Below are 17,535 nucleotides of genomic sequence, written 5' to 3'. Positions count from 1 at the left end.
AATGAAATTGTTATAGTCTGACATTTCGCTCACTCCTTTCAAGAACGTCATTTATCAAAAATCGACAATTTTCAGTTGTGCACGTTTTCGGAAAGCCCAGAAAATGTACTATGTCCCAGCAAAAGCGGCATATTTTAACTTAACATTTACCCGCTACAGGGCAGAAAGTGTTGTTTTTGCATTTTGAAGAAACGGTATTAGTTTTTTTTTTTTAAATACTAAATATTTTTCTAATGAAAGAGTGTATTTATATATATATATATATATATATATATATATATATATATATATATATATATATATATATATATATATATATATATACATATATATATATATATATACATATATATATATACATATATATATATATATATATATATATATATATATATATATATATATATATATATATATATATATATATATATATATATATATATATATATATATAATTTTGTCCGCCTCCGTAGTGTAATTAATGGTCAGCATGCTCGGCTACCGTTCTGGATGTCCCGGGTTCGATTCCCAAGGGGGGTAAAATAAATATAAGTGATTTTTTCACTGTCATATTTATTCAATATTACCCTGGACTGGTACCTGAAGCGGAGGGCTGATCACCTTTCCTTTCCACCCTAATTTTTTCCCCAATTCATTCACAGTGAAGCGCCCTTGAGGTATTTTTTTTTATGAAAATGGCGCTATATAAGTTATCCAAATTTTTTATTATTATTGTTATTCATGTGTAAAAGATCAAGATAACACTGCGTTTATATGACGCAGTGCCCTATGCACCATTGGGGTGCGGATAAGGGTTTTTAATATTATTGTATATAGAACTTCCAAGAATTTGAGTGGTGTGGTTGTCAATAATGGGTAGAATTGGTGAATGTTACACGTGTGTAAAGTGATCACTTAAACCAGCCTATGACGGTCGTCAGCCGCGTAAATGCCCAGACATCCATATTCTCCTTCATCTTTGATGAGATGTCAAAAATAATAAAATAATAATAATAGTACTAATATAAGAGTTTCTGCCAAATAAAAAGCTTCTTTTCATGTCACCAACACCACATTCACCAAAAAAAACACTTGTGTATGGATTACTGATAACTATATGTATATCATACTGTCCTAAAGAATTAATACAAAATATTCACCCAATTAACGTTGAATTCATTAAATTTATCAGTACATTGTTTGCAAGTAAATTAAATTGTAGACAAAATGTTCATTATATAACGTGGTGGCCTGGTTCTCAGCACTGTTGCTGTACATCATAATTATATCCAAAACAAGGTGATCAAAATAATCCAACAATTATTATGATATTGTATATCAGAGAGACTAACAGACGCATGAGAGATGTTCCGATGGTGAAATCCGGAAAGAATGCAAGGCTGAGATAAGTATTATTAGTTTGGGCACGTGGAACCAACGAGCGAGGAAAGAACGGTTTAATGAATATTTTTGGCTAAAGCAGTTGGACATAGGAGCAGAGGAAAGTCAAAGAAAACTTGGCATGATCAAGTACTTAAAATACTTGGGTGTGGATGTCAGAAGTATTTTATAATAAGAGTTTGTTTGTTTTGTCCGTTTCACCTCGATATAGGATGTTTATGTTCATGTTCATGTTCATGTTCCATTACGTCTCCAACTAGGTGCAGAATGTTTATATACATGTTCATGTTCATATTCAAGTTCATGTTCATGTTTACGTTCCATCACATCTCCACCTCGATGCAGGTTGTTTATATTCATGTTCATGTTCACATGAACATTCATGTCCATGTCCATGCCCATGCCTATATCCATGGTTATGTTCTAGTTTATTTTCATGTTCATGTTCATATATATGTTCATGTTCATTTTTGAGTTCATTTTTATGTTCTTGTTCATGTTCATGTCTATTTTTATATACATGTTCATGTTCATCAACATGTTCATGTTCATGTTTATGTATATGTTCATGTTCATTTTCATGTACATGTTCATGTTCATGTTCATGTTCAAGTTCATGTTTATGTTTATGTTCCACCACATCTCCAAGGCGTTTTTCACAAGCGTTTCATATCCATATCAGTACACCACGATGGCCTTATATGTCGCTGGTTCTCATTTCATTATTCTGAATGGAATGAGCTGTACGGAATTTAGAGGCACTAATTATGATGAGAAAAAACCTATTTGAGACGATAAAAAACTGAGCCGCCATAACTTATAATTAGAGCTAGCATTTTTCATTCGTGAAACAAATTAAATAACTGTAATTTTAAATATATAGAATAAAGCGTCTGTCAAGCAGGTAAAGGCATTAAAACTTATTTTGTTGAAGCCGAAATATGGCCATTATAAGCGGTGTTGCATAAGCCGTGGCTAGGTTTTACAGTCACTTGGACGATAGGTAAATAAAAAAGACATATCCTTTGATACAACGATTAAAGATGTAGTTGAAAACAACAGCTAATTGCAGAATAAAAAACTATTGAAGTAAGAGGGAGGATGCTGAACAAATCCCTTAGGAACAAAAAAACGAATGTTTGGATAAGGGAAAAGACCAAAAGACCAACAGTGGCTCAAAGAACCACGGAACTAGAGTGAAACTAGGAAGGTCATGTGGCACGAATGTCTGAGGATAGATGGATAGAAAAGGTGCTCGACTGGAGGCCTAGAAGCGTGGGTAGGCCGCAGACAAGATGGTCCAACAGCATTAGGAAAATGGCTGGCCTGCACTGGAAGAGAGTCGCGTCCAACAGACAACTGTGCAAGTCCAAGAGGGAGGGGTTCTCTTCAATACTGGACACAAGAAGAAAGCTGAAGTAAGAATTAAGAATTTCGATGAAAACCTAGAAAGATTTGCTACGGTATAAAAGAACATCCTGTGCATAGCTGAATCTAATAAAAGCAATGACTAAAATTGGTGAGTAACAAACTGCAGACGATGCACCAAAAAAGTACTATGATCAATTCAAATTCTTTTGTTCGTATATCGTTTTACGCTTCGCAGAACATTGTAATAGCGATGCAATGCTAAAAAACCCACAGTAAATAGAGAATCGTCATAGAAACGTGTATAAAGTATTAGGTTTCTTCATCTTTTTTATGGCTTAGCTTAAGCTAGACAAAATCTGGTAAGACCGGGTGTGAGTGACAACACCAAGATAAAGCTTGTCAGGTGTTTGGTCCACTCCGAAAATGGAGAAAAATCTCTATGCTGCTGAAACATGGACCATAAAAGCAGCAGAAAGGAGAAAAATTGACATCTCATCAAAGATGAAGAAGAATATGGAAGTCTGGGCATTTACGGGGCTGACGACCGTCATAGGCTGGTTGAAGTGATCACTTTACACACGTGTAATATTCACCAATTCTACCCATTATTGACAACCACACTATACAAATTCTTGGAAGTTCTATATATATGAACCAATTTAAAAACCTTGTTCTTGAATCACTAGAACTTCACTAGAGACATCTATTGTGTGTGATTATAATCCAGGATTCGGACCTCACATAATAATATAAGAGTTTCTGCTTGTTGAAAAGCTTCTTTACATCTCACCAATATATGTCTCTAGTGAAGCTCTAGTGATTCAAGAACAAGGTTTCTAAATTGGTTCATATATATAGAACTTCCAAGAATTTGAGTAGTGTGGTTGTCAATAATGGGTAGAATTGGTGAATGTTACACGTGTGTAAAGTGATCACTTAAACCAGCCTATGACGGTCGTCAGCCCCGTAAATGCCTAGACTTCCATATTCTTCATCTTTGATGAGATGCCAAAAAAATAATATGAAAATAACTCCTGTAATTGGAGATTATCCAGATTTTGTGAACAAGTATTTGGACACACTCAAAATGTTGAGAAAAATTGACGCTTTTGTCTAGCTAGACGCACCAACGAGTCCATTCGCCAGGAGCTATAGTAAGAGATATGGTTTCTACAAGGATGGTGTGGCCATGTGGAGAGAATGGATAGAGCAGTATATACGGAAGAGTAGACCCAAGAAAGGTAAAGAGTTACACTTGGTTGGCTTGACTCTGGCCAGTGTCTGTACACGACGGATACTCCAGTTCTTTGGGCATATTGCTCGTGGCAACGAGGATAGCCTGGAACGACTAGTCGTGATGGGTAGCCTGGAGGGGAAGAGAGGGAAAGGAAGATCCCACACGATGGACCGATGGAGTTAAGGCAGCAGCAGGCACCTCGGTGGTTGGAGCTACGTGCAGCGCAGGCAAGTCAACTGGAGAAGAGGCATTGCTTCCACAAGGGTCACAACCCTCAGTAATGAGGAATAACACGGAGAAGTGATATTTGTATACCTCTCGTTTTAGGTATTATTTCCAATTTTTAAAGCCTGTTGTAAATAAAGAATCACCTAACCGTCAGACAGCTTACCGCAGGGGTAGGCAGAGAGAATAAAACACCACAGCACTCTGTCTTTGAAAACATTCTTCACCTCATCAACATTCATGAAACTCCTCGTACATACCCGCCACCTGGCTACCGTACTAGAGGTCCCGGGCTCGATTCCCAGGCGGGGGTCAAAATAATATAAGTGATTTTTCACTCTAATATTTATTCAATATCACCCTGGACTAGTTTCCTGAAGCGGAGGGCTAATCACCTTTCCTTCATGTGTCAACGATCAAGATAACACTGCGTTTATATGATGTAGTGCCCTATGCACCATTGGGGTGCGGATAAGGGTTTTATTATTATTATTATTATTAATATTTAACGTTATTTAATTTTTTGTTTCACCTTTCCCTTTCGATATATATATATATATATATATATATATATATATATATATATATATATATATATATATATATATATATATATATATATATATATATATATATATATATATATATATAATATATATATATATATATGTGCTCTACGCTTCAGTTCCGTACATTAGAGTAGGGATCAGGACTCCGATGTAAGCAAATAATTAAAGTGTTGCATTTATCTGCGTGTCCTTGTACAATTAAACAGATATCATCATTATAGCGTAATTCTCATTGTCTCTATAGAAATAATGATATCATTCAGAACTAAACACAAAATTGGTACTTAGAATTAAATAATTACATACAAAAAAGTAAGGCTAGCTTTATTAAATCTTTAGGATGGATAATTGACAGGCCAAAATTACTTTTTCTTCAAAACCAGGTAATATTTAACGTCCGCTTCGTAGTGTAATGGTCAGCACGCTCGGCTACCGTTCTGGAGGATCCGGGTTCGATTCCCAGGGGGGGTAAAATAAATATGAGTGATTTTTTCACTGTAATATTTATTCAATATTACCCTGGACTGGTACCTGAAGCGGAGGGCTAATCACCTTTCCTTCATGTGTAAACGATCAAGATAACACTGCGTTTATATGACGCAGTGCCTTATGCACCATTGGGGAACGGATAAGGGTTTTATTATTATTATTATTTAACGTAATTTAATTTTTTGTTTCACCTTTCCCTTCCGGTACTAAAATAATACGCGCGTCCCGGTGTTGGGAGGTCACAATTTTTCCGATTTAAAATTAGCCATTTTAAATCGGAAAAATACGACATTCATAGCTAATCCCCTTAATGGATTATAAATTCAGTCAAAAATTATAATTATTTTGATTTATTTGCTGAAAACATTAAAAAAAACCATCTGGCAACGCTCACGGAACCAGCATAACTCCACTCTTGTCGGAAGCTCAAATCCTACTACCGCTAAGCCAGAGAACATTGAGCTTTGAGCTCCTCGCGCTTGCACAGTGCAAATATGCAATACTGAGATGCGAATATAGTGTCCCAGGGGGGGTCAAATAAATACGAGGGATTTTTTCACTCCAATATTTATTCAATATTACCCTGGAATGGTACCTGAAGCGGAGGGCTGATCACCTTTCCTTTATGTGTTATCGATCAAGATAACACTGCGTTTATATGATGCAGTGCCCTATGCACCATCGGGTGCGGATGAGGGTTTGAATGAATTAAAATAATATTCACAGATAATTTTCAGTGCATTGTGCAGGAATTTTTGGATTCAACTAATATATCTTTTCCATCGACCCTTTCATTCATTTTGACATCTCAACATAGACGAAGAAGAATATGGAAGTCTAGGCATTTACAGGCAGGTCCTATGACTGTCATGGGCTTGTTAAGTGATCACTTTACACACGTACAGCATTCACCATTCTACCCATGATTGACAACCACACTACTCAAATTTTCAGAACTCAATTGATCTCATAACAGCCATCTGTGTTGGATTGAGAAAAGCTTTTGTTCAGCATAAACGCTTTAGGATGTATTCAAGTTCCTAACTGGATTATTTTTACATACTGGGAAAGCCTTATTTTAATTTTATTATGTAGCTTATAATTTGACCAGATATTATTGTCCACAATATATTAAACTCTTTTTACACTCTACCACAATTTGATATTTCTGTAAGTACTAAAAATACAAATATTTCTCTTTATTAAAAAAAATCATGGGAATATTTTGAAGAATGGATTTGATCGCTTAATTTTCGGTATTCTGAGGATTCACAGATCATTTGAGGTTGAATAAAAATGCTTCTCTGTCCAAGAAAATATTTTATTTGAATCCACATATGTGCAAAGAAGTGCTCAAACAATGCAAAGATCACTCACCACTTATATTGGGTTTGATCTCAGTAGTAATTCCATATCCTGGTCTTCCTCCACTTTCTTTCCTGTATCCACTATCGTCTTCCCCATAACTCTCCGGCCTTCCGTTGCTACTAGGTTTATCACCGCCACTAGGTCTGTTGTTATACGCATCAGGACTTCCAGCTCCATCGGGTTTATCATTGTATCCACTAGGCCTCTTATCATAATCCCCCGGTCTTCCGCCATAGTCGCTCGGTCTGTCGTCGTATCCACTAGGTCTTTTATCATAACCACTTGGTCTATTATCATAACCGGTTGGTCTGTAATCATTGTCACTTGGCATGTTATCATATCCACTTGGTCTTGCACCATGATATTTTGTATCACTATTAAGTCCATCATTATATCCTGCCGGTCTATCTACGTATCCACCAGGCCTTTCTTGATACCCACCTGGGTTTTTATCATATCCACTCGGTCTTTGGTAGTATCCATCAATTCTATCATTATAACCCTTATTTGTATTATCGTAACCTTGAGAATTTTCACCGTATCCGCTCGGTCGATTATCATAACCATCAGGTCTATTGCCATAATCGTTAGGTCTATTATCATAACCACTTGGTCGATTATCATATCCACTTGGTCTTTTATCATAACCACTTGGTCTATTATCATAACCACTCGGCGGATTATCGTATCCGTTTGGTCTGTTATCATAACCGCTAGGACGATTATCGTATCCACTTGGCCTGTTATCATTGGCACTCGGTCGATTATCGTATCCGCTTGGTCTATTATCATTGCCGCTTGGTCGGTTATCGTATCCATTTGGTCTGTTATCATAACCGCTAGGTCGATTATCGTATCCGCCTGGTCTGTTATCATTAATGCTTGGTTGATTACCATATCCACTTGGTCTATTATCATTGCCGTTTGGTCTATTATCGTATCCATTTGGTCTGTTATCATTACCGCTTGGTTGATTTCCGTATCCGCTTGGTCTGTTATCATTACCGCTCGGTCGATTATCGTATCCGCTTGGTCTATTGTCGTAACCACTAGGTCTATTATCAAATCCGTTTGGTCTACCTACTTCTCCTTTCGGTCTTCCATACGCAGGATCAGGACGATCGTTGACTTGAGGTTTATTGCTATTGTAACTTCCACCAGTATCTCCTCCAGGACCTCCTTCGCTTGGATCCGGCTTATCCTTGTCATAGCCATTCGGTCTGTAGTTGCTAGATCCCCCATATCTATCTGGATTCCTCCCTGTATTACCCTCAGTTCCACTCCCATACCCTGACGATGGTGATTTTTCTGTTACCTCATATCCACCAGGGTTTTTATCTTGATTCCCATAACCCTGAGTGGTTTTGTCGAACTTATCTCTATCATTATTATATCCTCCATCAGGTCTATCCTTGTCATAAAGAGGTATTTTTATATCTGGTTTGCTGTCGTATTTTTCGATCTCATTGTAGCTTGGTTTCTTGTAATTGTAATCATTCGTTCCAGTGTGGTTTTGTTCGTAGCTGTGACTGGCGCTGCTAAAACTACTTGACCCATAGGCACCTTTGTTGTATATCGGACTATTGGGCATGAGGTTGTCGTAACCATTTCCTCTGTATCCGTTTACCTTATAGGTTTGGCCCGTACCATAACCTGGCCTGTCGAAAGCTGGTCTTCTGTCGTCGGGCCTGTAACCAGATCCATGGGAAACAGCTATCTTATCACCATAAACTTGACCAACACTCTCTTGTACTTTATACCCATTATTTCTGTAATCTGTTGCATAATTGTCATAGTACGGTCTTTCATTGTATCTCGTTGGTATATAGTTACTATATCCACTTCCATAGGTTTCTTGTCTGTCGTTATCATAGTATGGTTTTCTATAGTCATAACTTGACTTCCTTTGGCTGTTTTTATAATAGTTACCGTATTCGTGATCTTCTTTCTTGTAGCCGTCGTACGACCCAGGTCGCTCATAGGGGAAACTGTCTCCATACTTGGTCGGGTAGGGTCTTTCGTAGTGACTTTGTGGTCTGCTCCATTCAAATCTGTCACCGTATTTAGTGTCTTGAGAGTAACCACCATAAATGTCTCCATAGTATCCTGGTGTTGGTCTGTAGCCGTTGTAATCAACGTTTGATGGCCTGTTGTATGAACTGCCAAAGCTGTAGCTGTTTGATCCACTTGAATACGAACTACTGCTGCTATGATAATTGGATCCAATTTCATAATCATGTGGTCTATTTTCTCCTCCATATGTAATACCACTTTCTCCATACGGCTTATTTCCATTTTCGTATGGTCTGTTGTTGACGCTACTCCAACCTGGTGGTCGACTTCCCCAACCGTTGTTGTGAGGTCTTTGGCTGTTTCCATATGACTGCTGATCGCTTGGTCTAGAACCAGTATCGTAAGGTCTACTGCCGCTGTACGTTCCAGAACTTGGTCTATTGGAGTTTTGATAATACGACCCATTACTTCCAGAAGTACTGCTGCTGCTTCCATAACTGCTGCCACTTCCTTGAGTACTTCCACTGTATCCGTTTGATATTTGTGAGTTACTTAGAGTTCCGTAGCTTCCACCGCTACCAGAATTGGAACTTCCACCGCTATTCGCTGGTCTGTTACTCCCACTGTATCCAGATGAACTAGATCCATAAGAGTCGTCGCTTACTGAAGGTATTTTGTTTGAACTGTAACTGCCACTATTCCCAGAATATCCTGGACGCTCTGAAGGTCTACTGCTTCCAGTATAACTGGATCCATCGCCGCTACTCCCAGAATATGCTGGACGCTCTGAAGGTCTACTGCTTCCAGTATAACTGGAGCTGCTTCCATATCCAGGGTTTGTACTTGGTCCATCATTATACCCTGAGCTGTCTTCGAACAACGGATCAGGTCGAGGTCTCGGGGTCACCAATGGGTCTTGGATCTCCCCATCTCCATGAACGCATTTGTTCCTTTTGGTGTATATATCAAAATCGGGATCTGCGACAGCGTCAGTAATCTTGGATTCAGATTCTGGTAGCTCTCTGATGCTCAATTCACATGTTCCATTTCCTTTGGCACTTATACTGAAATGAAAAAAAATACATTCGTTACAATCCATCCATTCATTTTATCCGTTTTCATAGTGTAAAAGGATTCGATTCCTGTGAGGGTAACAATAAATACAGGTGGATAAGTACTTTTATTAATATCGTAGTCGTACAGGAGAAAGTGACCAACTTACAAAACGTAAAATGTTCAGGAGGGCCATTTAAGTCACTTTTGCTTGGCAACAAAATAAACATCAATGCAGTTAGTCATTTTTACCAAGTCAATATATTATACTTCCAAGTTTTAAAGCCTTTGAGATTTTTTCAGGGCAATATTAAGCTAGTAAGATATCAAATAGTCAGCGATCACGTTTTTGTTAAAAATGCACTTGGTCACTTTCTCCTGTACGACTACGATATACATAGCCAATGGTGCAAAGGGCACAGAATTCTAATAATAATTGGTCGTAGATTACAAATAGACCAGACGATCAGACATTGTGCTTTATTTTTGTAGATCTAAGTGGGGAATTTATTTGAAGGTAAACACGTGACCTAAGCAAAGAGTTTGAAGGTAAATGAAATAACCACCATATAGGAAAGGAAACGGAGAAGAAATAGCAGACAAAAAAGGATAATTGTACCAATAGCCACAGGACTTTGAACCTTTTTGAGGTCAAACGAATTTTTCTTCCTGACTCTATCCCAACTTATCGTTTTTGTAGACTTTTGGAGTCAGTTCTCCTCGTCCTCAGGCTGTAGGTCCTTTTGTCATGGACAACATCACCTAGGCCATGCCTTCGTATCATGTTATCTCTCTGCAGCATCCATGAATTCTTCGATCTTCCTCTAGATGCCTTTCGAGGAAGATCCATGGCTGTTGCCTGGTTCATAATATGATCAGGTGATTGAAGGAATCGAACTCTGGAAGTCTTGTCTGTAGCTGAACAGCTAATCACTGAACTACAGTGGACTAGAGGGATATTTACCCAAAACTGAAGGAGTTGCATCTGTCCTTGTCTTCCGAGCACTCTCGCTCGCACTTGGTCGCAGACGGCGTGTCCACTCTCCTTGTAGTGTCGCTAGAAGGAAGCCTCTCTCCCAGAGCGACTCTGATGAAGCATGCTGCAAACAAAATATAATTTTATAATTTTTTTATTGAAAGTGTTTTTTAACATATATTAATTTTTTTTTAAATATATTCTTCTAACTTCTAATCCGCACCCAATGGTGCATAGGGCTAATCTTAATCGGCATGTTATCTTAAAAGTTAAATACACGAGGGAAAGGCTTTCAGGGACCAGTTCCTGAAGCGCAAGAGTGATATATATATATATATATATATATATATATATATATATATATATATATATATATATATATATATATATATATATATATATATATATATATATATATATATATATATATATATATATATATATATATATATATATATATATATATATATATATATATATATATATATATATATATATATATATATATATATGACTGATTGTAAGTTAAATATTACATCGAATGGCTTCTTTAAATATCATTTACTAGCTGAACACACAACCCAGCATGCTATGGCCCAGTCTGATTAAAACGAAAAGAAATAGAAAACACACATTTGTAGTATGTTTAATTTCACAATGCTGTGATATAAAAAATCTACAAAACAATATAAATTCAAATTCGGTGTCAATAACGCCATCTTGCGTTCAAACTTGCAAACAAAATTAAATTTTGCTGTCATATTTGTATGGAAATCGTGTGTAATTAATATAAGTATCAACAAGTAAAAAATATTCATTAAAATATCGCTTGTTAAAAAATACACTTGATTTTATGCACTGCTCCATTTGTTGATATTGACTTTATTTTTAAGAATATTTGATTTTTTTAGAATATATCGTAGTCATACAGGGAAAGTGACCAAGTGCATTTTTTACAAAAACGTGATCATTGACTATTTGATACCCTACTAGCTTAATATTGCCCTGAAATAATCCCAAAGGATTTTAAACTTGGAAGTATAATATATATTGACTTGGTAAAAATGACTAACTGCATTGATGTTTATTTTGTTGCCAAGCAAAAGTGACTTAAATGGCCCTCCTGAACATTTTGCGTTTTGTCAGTTGGTCACTTTCTCCTGTACGACTACGATATTAATAAAAATACTTATCCACCTGTATTTAGTCTTACCCTCACGGGAATCAATTTTTTTTTCTAACCCACAATTAATTAAACAAATAAAAATTTGCATAAAACAATGTCGTCCGTATGACATCAGTATTTTAAAAAAGTGGTTTTACAACTTACTTGTCTTGGCTTCCACCAATTGCGAGTCTATCTTGAGTGACGTCACCAGCCGACTGACTGCACACAGCAACAAAAACAACTTCACAAAAATAGACATTTTTAATTCACTAAATTAACACTATTCAGTTTTTGAATTCATATTTTTGTCCACTTATATCACTGCGTATCGTACGAAAACATTATTTGAAAAACTTTGTTTTATTTATATAAAAAACCACTTCAAAAAAATATGTATTTTAAAATTTTAGTCAGATAAATTCACACAGAAAATTCAGTGAAATAAATTAAATATATTTTTATAATAAATATAAATGTATGATATATTGTAAGTGAGGCATGGAGTTGGCAAAATAAGTATGAAAGTAGACTGAATGCAGTCGGGAAGCCATCTCTCAGTGCGGCAAGACCATGTATGGTAGATGTTCCGATGGTGATATAAGGAAAGGGTGCAAGGCTGAGATGAGCACTATCCAGCAAACTAAGGAAGGCGACTTGGGATGGTTTGGGAAGGATGAGAGTAGACTGGATGCAGTCGGGATACCATCTCTCAGTGCGGCAAGACCATGTATGGTAGATGTTCCAATGGTGATATAAGGAAAGGGTGCAAGGCTGAGATGAGCACTATCCAGCAAACTAAGGAAGGCGGCTTGGGATGGTTTGGGAAGGATGAGAGTAGACTGGATGCAGTCGGGATGCCATCTCTCAGTGCGGCAAGACCATGTATGGTAGATGTTCCAATGGTATATAAGGAAAGGGTGCAAGGCTGAGATGAGCACTATCCAGCAAACTAAGGAAGGCGGCTTGGGATGGTTTGGGAAGGATGAGAGTAGACTGGATGCAGTCGGGATGCCATCTCTCAGTGCGGCAAGACCATGTATGGTAGATGTTCCAATGGCGATATAAGGAAAGGGTGCAAGGCTGAGATGAGCACTATCCAGCAAACTAAGGAAGGCGGCTTGGGATGGTTTGGGAAGGATGAGAGTAGACTGGATGCAGTCGGGATGCCATCTCTCAGTGCGGCAAGACCATGTATGGTAGATGTTCCAATGGCGATATAAGGAAAGGGTGCAAGGCTGAGATGAGCACTATCCAGCAAACCAAGTAAGGTGTGTTGAGATGGTTTGGGCATGTGGATCAAATGAGTGAAGAAAGGATGGTACAACAAATTTATGAGACAAATATGGAAGATTATAGAAGCAGAGGAAGACCCAGGAAAACTTGACATGATCAAGTATTTAAAATACTTGAAAGTGATCAGATAAAAAGTCGAAATAATCAATAATAATACGTACGTATGAATGTATTTGCAAATTGTAGTGTGGTTGTCAATAATGGATAGAATTGGTGAAAGTTTCACGCGTGTAAGGTGATCACTTAAACCAGCCTATGATAGTTGTCAGCCCCGTAAATGCCATATTCTTTTTCATCTTTGATGAGATATCAAAAAATAATATGAAAAATAACTCCTGTAATTGGAAATAATCCAGATTTGTGAACAAGTATTTGGACACACTCAAAATGTTGTAACTAAACCGATTTGTTCGCATAGACGTGCGAGAGACTGGAGGAATGTGAGTATACTGAATGAAACGGATGGAATCACTGAAGATGTCAAGGACACCCGAAGAGTAACCAATTGTTTTTTTTTTGTAAACAATAATTAGTTCAAAGGCCGTATTAAAATGTCGGTCAGGTTTTAATTGGTCCGCGTTATGCGGAAACCACCCAACCGGCAAGGTGCAAAATTTGCCTGTTTGACGATTACCTCGTCGATATGGCTAGGTACGTATGGGGAGATGTGTGAATGTGGAAGAGGCGAAAATTTTTTGCATAGACAGAGTGTTGAGGCGTTCTGTTCTATTTTTTACAAGGCGTAGGCATAGAGAATAGAACGCAAGCCACTCTGTCTTTGCAAACATTCTTCGCCTCTTCCGCATTCATGCACCTCTTCATACATACCCGCTGATCATTACGACTCCTGACCTGACCGCGTCTATTTGGAACACTTGATCGTGCCATGTTTCTGTCGGTCTTCCTCTGCTTCAATATTTAACTTCATAAATTAGATTTTCTGCCCTTTCTTCACTCATTCGTTCCACATGCCCAAACCATCTCAACATACCTTCCTTGGTTTGATGGATAGTGCTTATCTCAGCCTTGCACCCTTTCCTTATATCACCATTCGAACATCTATCATACAAGGCTTTGCGGTAAAAAGATGTAAATATTCATAGCTTGTATTATTTTTTAAATTCCTGTAATTGGAGATAATCCAGATTTTGCGAACAAGTATTTGGACACACTCAAAATGTTGTTCATAGTTTTTATTAAATTTAATATAAACGCACTGAAGAAATAAAATAAAAAATTTAAAAATATATAGCATTGTTAACTTTGTTATAGGTGTGGTAATAAAACACTCTCCTTATCATTCATCGTTCACTTTGTGTAATACCTAAAGTGGTATTACACAAAGTGAACGATGAATGATAAGGAGAGTATGTTATATATATATTTATATATATATATATATATATATATATATATATATATATATATATATATATATATATATATATATATATATATATATATATATATATATATATATATATAAATATATATATATATATATATATATATATATATATATATATATATATATATATATATATATATATATATATATAATATATATATATATATATATATATATATATATATATATATATATTTTATATATATATATATATATCGTGGTCATACAGGAGAAAGTGACCTAGTGCAGTTTTTACAAAAACGTAATTATTGATATCTTACTAGCTTAATATTACCCTGAAAAAATCCCAAAGGATTTTAAACTTGGAAGTATAATATTTTGACTTATTAAAAATGACTAACTGCATTGATGTTTATTTAGTTTCCAAGCAAAAGTGACTTAAATGGCCTTCCTGAACATTTTACGTTTTGTTAGTTGGTCACTTTCTCCTGTGCGATTTATATATATTTATATGTATATATATATATATATATATATATATATATATATATATATATATATATATATATATATATATATATATATATATATATATATAAATATATATATATATATATATATATATATATATATATATATATATATATATATATATATATATATGTATATATATATATATATATATATATATATATATATATATATATATATATATATATAATATATATATATATATAATATATATATATATATATATATATATATATATATATATATATATATATATATATATACAAGGTAATAATACGTTGCGACGGGTAGTCCTTAGGTCTAGAGAGATAACACGCGGATTCGAGTGTCGAATAGCCCGAACGGAGATTTACCTCGCGAAGGCAGCGGGATGGGCCGTCCCGAGCTGGCGACGGAGGACGCGGGACTGACCGCGGCGGGGTGAGGCCGCCTCGAGTGCCTCGGGATGGCACAAAGAGCCGACGCACGGCTCGTCTGCCGAGAGGGGCGCTCTAGTAGTTATCGGTCTTCGTTATTTTATTTAGTTAAATTCAATATCTGATACGACTCAGTTTCGTTATTCGTCATTCGTATTTCATCATTCATCATTCATCATTCATCATTCATCATTCATCATTCATCATTCATCATTCATCATTCATCATTCATCATTCATCATTCATCATTCATCATTCATCATTCATCATTCATCATTCATCATTCATCATTCATCATTCATCATTCATCATTCAGCATTCAGCATTCATCATGCATCATTCATCATTCATCATTCATCATTCATCATTCATCATTCATCGTTCATTATTTATCATTTATCATTCTTCATCCGTAATTCATCAATCATCGTTCATCATTTGGAATTCACTATTACATCATTCATCATGCATCATTCATCATTGGTTATTTAGAATTCATCAACAATAATCCGTCATTCATCATTCGTCATTCATCTTTCACCATTCATCAATCATCACTCCTCATTTACAATTCAACATTCATCATTCGAAATTCATCTGGTAAGATGAATTTCGAATGATGAATGGGTACAATTGGGTACAATTCACCATTCGTCATTCATCATTCATCGTTAGTCATTTATAATTCATCAATAATAATTCGTCGTTCATCATTCAGATTTCACATCATTCGTCATTTATATTTCGTCATTCATCTTTCATCATTCGTATTCATAATTCATAACTCATAAATCATCATTCATCTTTCATCATTCGTCATTTATTTTCCATCAATCGAGTCATTGTACAGATTTAATCGGGTAGAAAATATATGAAATAGTGAATATTTGGTATGCGAGAATTACTCCGGATAATAAATAATAAAATTTGCATCTTAACTGGTATGGATTTTTTAAAATAAAATATTAATAAAAAATTCGATACTAAAAACTTTTCAGCTATCCTCAAATCTCTTGTGGGAATTACAACGTGTTAAATTTAGTTCCTGTGCAAAATACTCAGCGCCCAAAAGACGTAAGCGACTCAAATGAACTCATTTTCTCATTTTTTTTGTTTAATAACTTAACTCCTAAGGCTACCGTAAGATGTTTTTTTTTCTAAGTTGATTTTAAGGAACCTGCTATTCACTGTATTGTAATATTTAACGTTAGAAAAAGGTCCCTATTTTAGAGTGAAATTGGAGGACTTTAAACGATTATAATTCTGTTTCTACAATAGTTATAAGACATAGGAACACAGATAATATTGTACTCTAATTTATTGCATAGTTTCACGAGTAACCTGCTCCGCGCGTATTCACTGTATTGTAGTATTTAACGTTAGAAAAAGGTCCCTATTTTAGAGTGAAATTGGAGGACTTTAAATGATTATAATTATGTTTCTACAATAGTTATAAGACATAGGAACACAGATAATATTGTACTCTAATTTATTGCATAGTTTCACGAGTAACCTGCTCCGCGCGTATTCACTGTATTGTAGTATTTAACGTTAGAAAAAGGTCCCTATTTTAGAGTGAAATTGGAGGACTTTAAATGATTATAATTCTGTTTCTACAATAGTTATAAGACATAGGAACACAGATAATATTGTACTCTAATTTATTGCATAGTTTCACGAGTAACCTGCTCCGCGCGTATTCACTGTATTGTAGTATTTAACGTTAGAAAAAGGTCCCTATTTTAGAGTGAAATTGGAGGACTTTAAATGATTATAATTCTGTTTCTACAATAGTTATAAGACATAGGAACACAGATAATATTGTACTCTAATTTATTGCATAGTTTCACGAGTAACCTGCTCCGCGCGTATTCACTGTATTGTAGTATTTAACGTTAGAAAAAGGTCCCTATTTTAGAGTGAAATTGGAGGACTTTAAATGATTATAATTCTGTTTCTACAATAGTTATAAGACATAGGAACACAGATAATATTGCACTCTAATTTATTGCATAGTTTCACGAGTAACCTGCTCCGCGCGTATTCACTGTATTGT

General features: G+C 35.6%; 1 protein-coding gene across 1 annotated transcript in view; it reads right to left on the bottom strand.

Moving 5' to 3' along the window:
- LOC148299536 (uncharacterized) overlaps positions 1 to 15,454 on the bottom strand; it is a 70,015-nt gene extending 54,561 nt beyond the window's left edge. Inside the window, exons 1-4 of the mRNA XM_088275959.1 lie at positions 15,417 to 15,454; positions 12,033 to 12,249; positions 10,691 to 10,826; positions 6,670 to 9,737 (exon numbers count right to left, since the gene is read on the bottom strand). Of these exons, the coding sequence (XP_088132085.1) occupies positions 6,670 to 9,737; positions 10,691 to 10,826; positions 12,033 to 12,129 (3,301 nt within the window). The 5' untranslated portion in view covers positions 12,130 to 12,249; positions 15,417 to 15,454. The remainder of the gene's footprint in view (positions 1 to 6,669; positions 9,738 to 10,690; positions 10,827 to 12,032; positions 12,250 to 15,416) is intronic.
- Positions 15,455 to 17,535: the final 2,081 nt, after the last annotated feature.

The sequence above is a fragment of the Brachycentrus maculatus genome, unplaced genomic scaffold, assembly GCF_059751285.1.
Source record: "Brachycentrus maculatus isolate JH-2025_06_01 unplaced genomic scaffold, ASM5975128v1 h1tg001102l, whole genome shotgun sequence".
NCBI classification, from domain to species: domain Eukaryota; kingdom Metazoa; phylum Arthropoda; class Insecta; order Trichoptera; family Brachycentridae; genus Brachycentrus; species Brachycentrus maculatus.
This window is presented reverse-complemented; position numbering and strand designations above follow the sequence as displayed.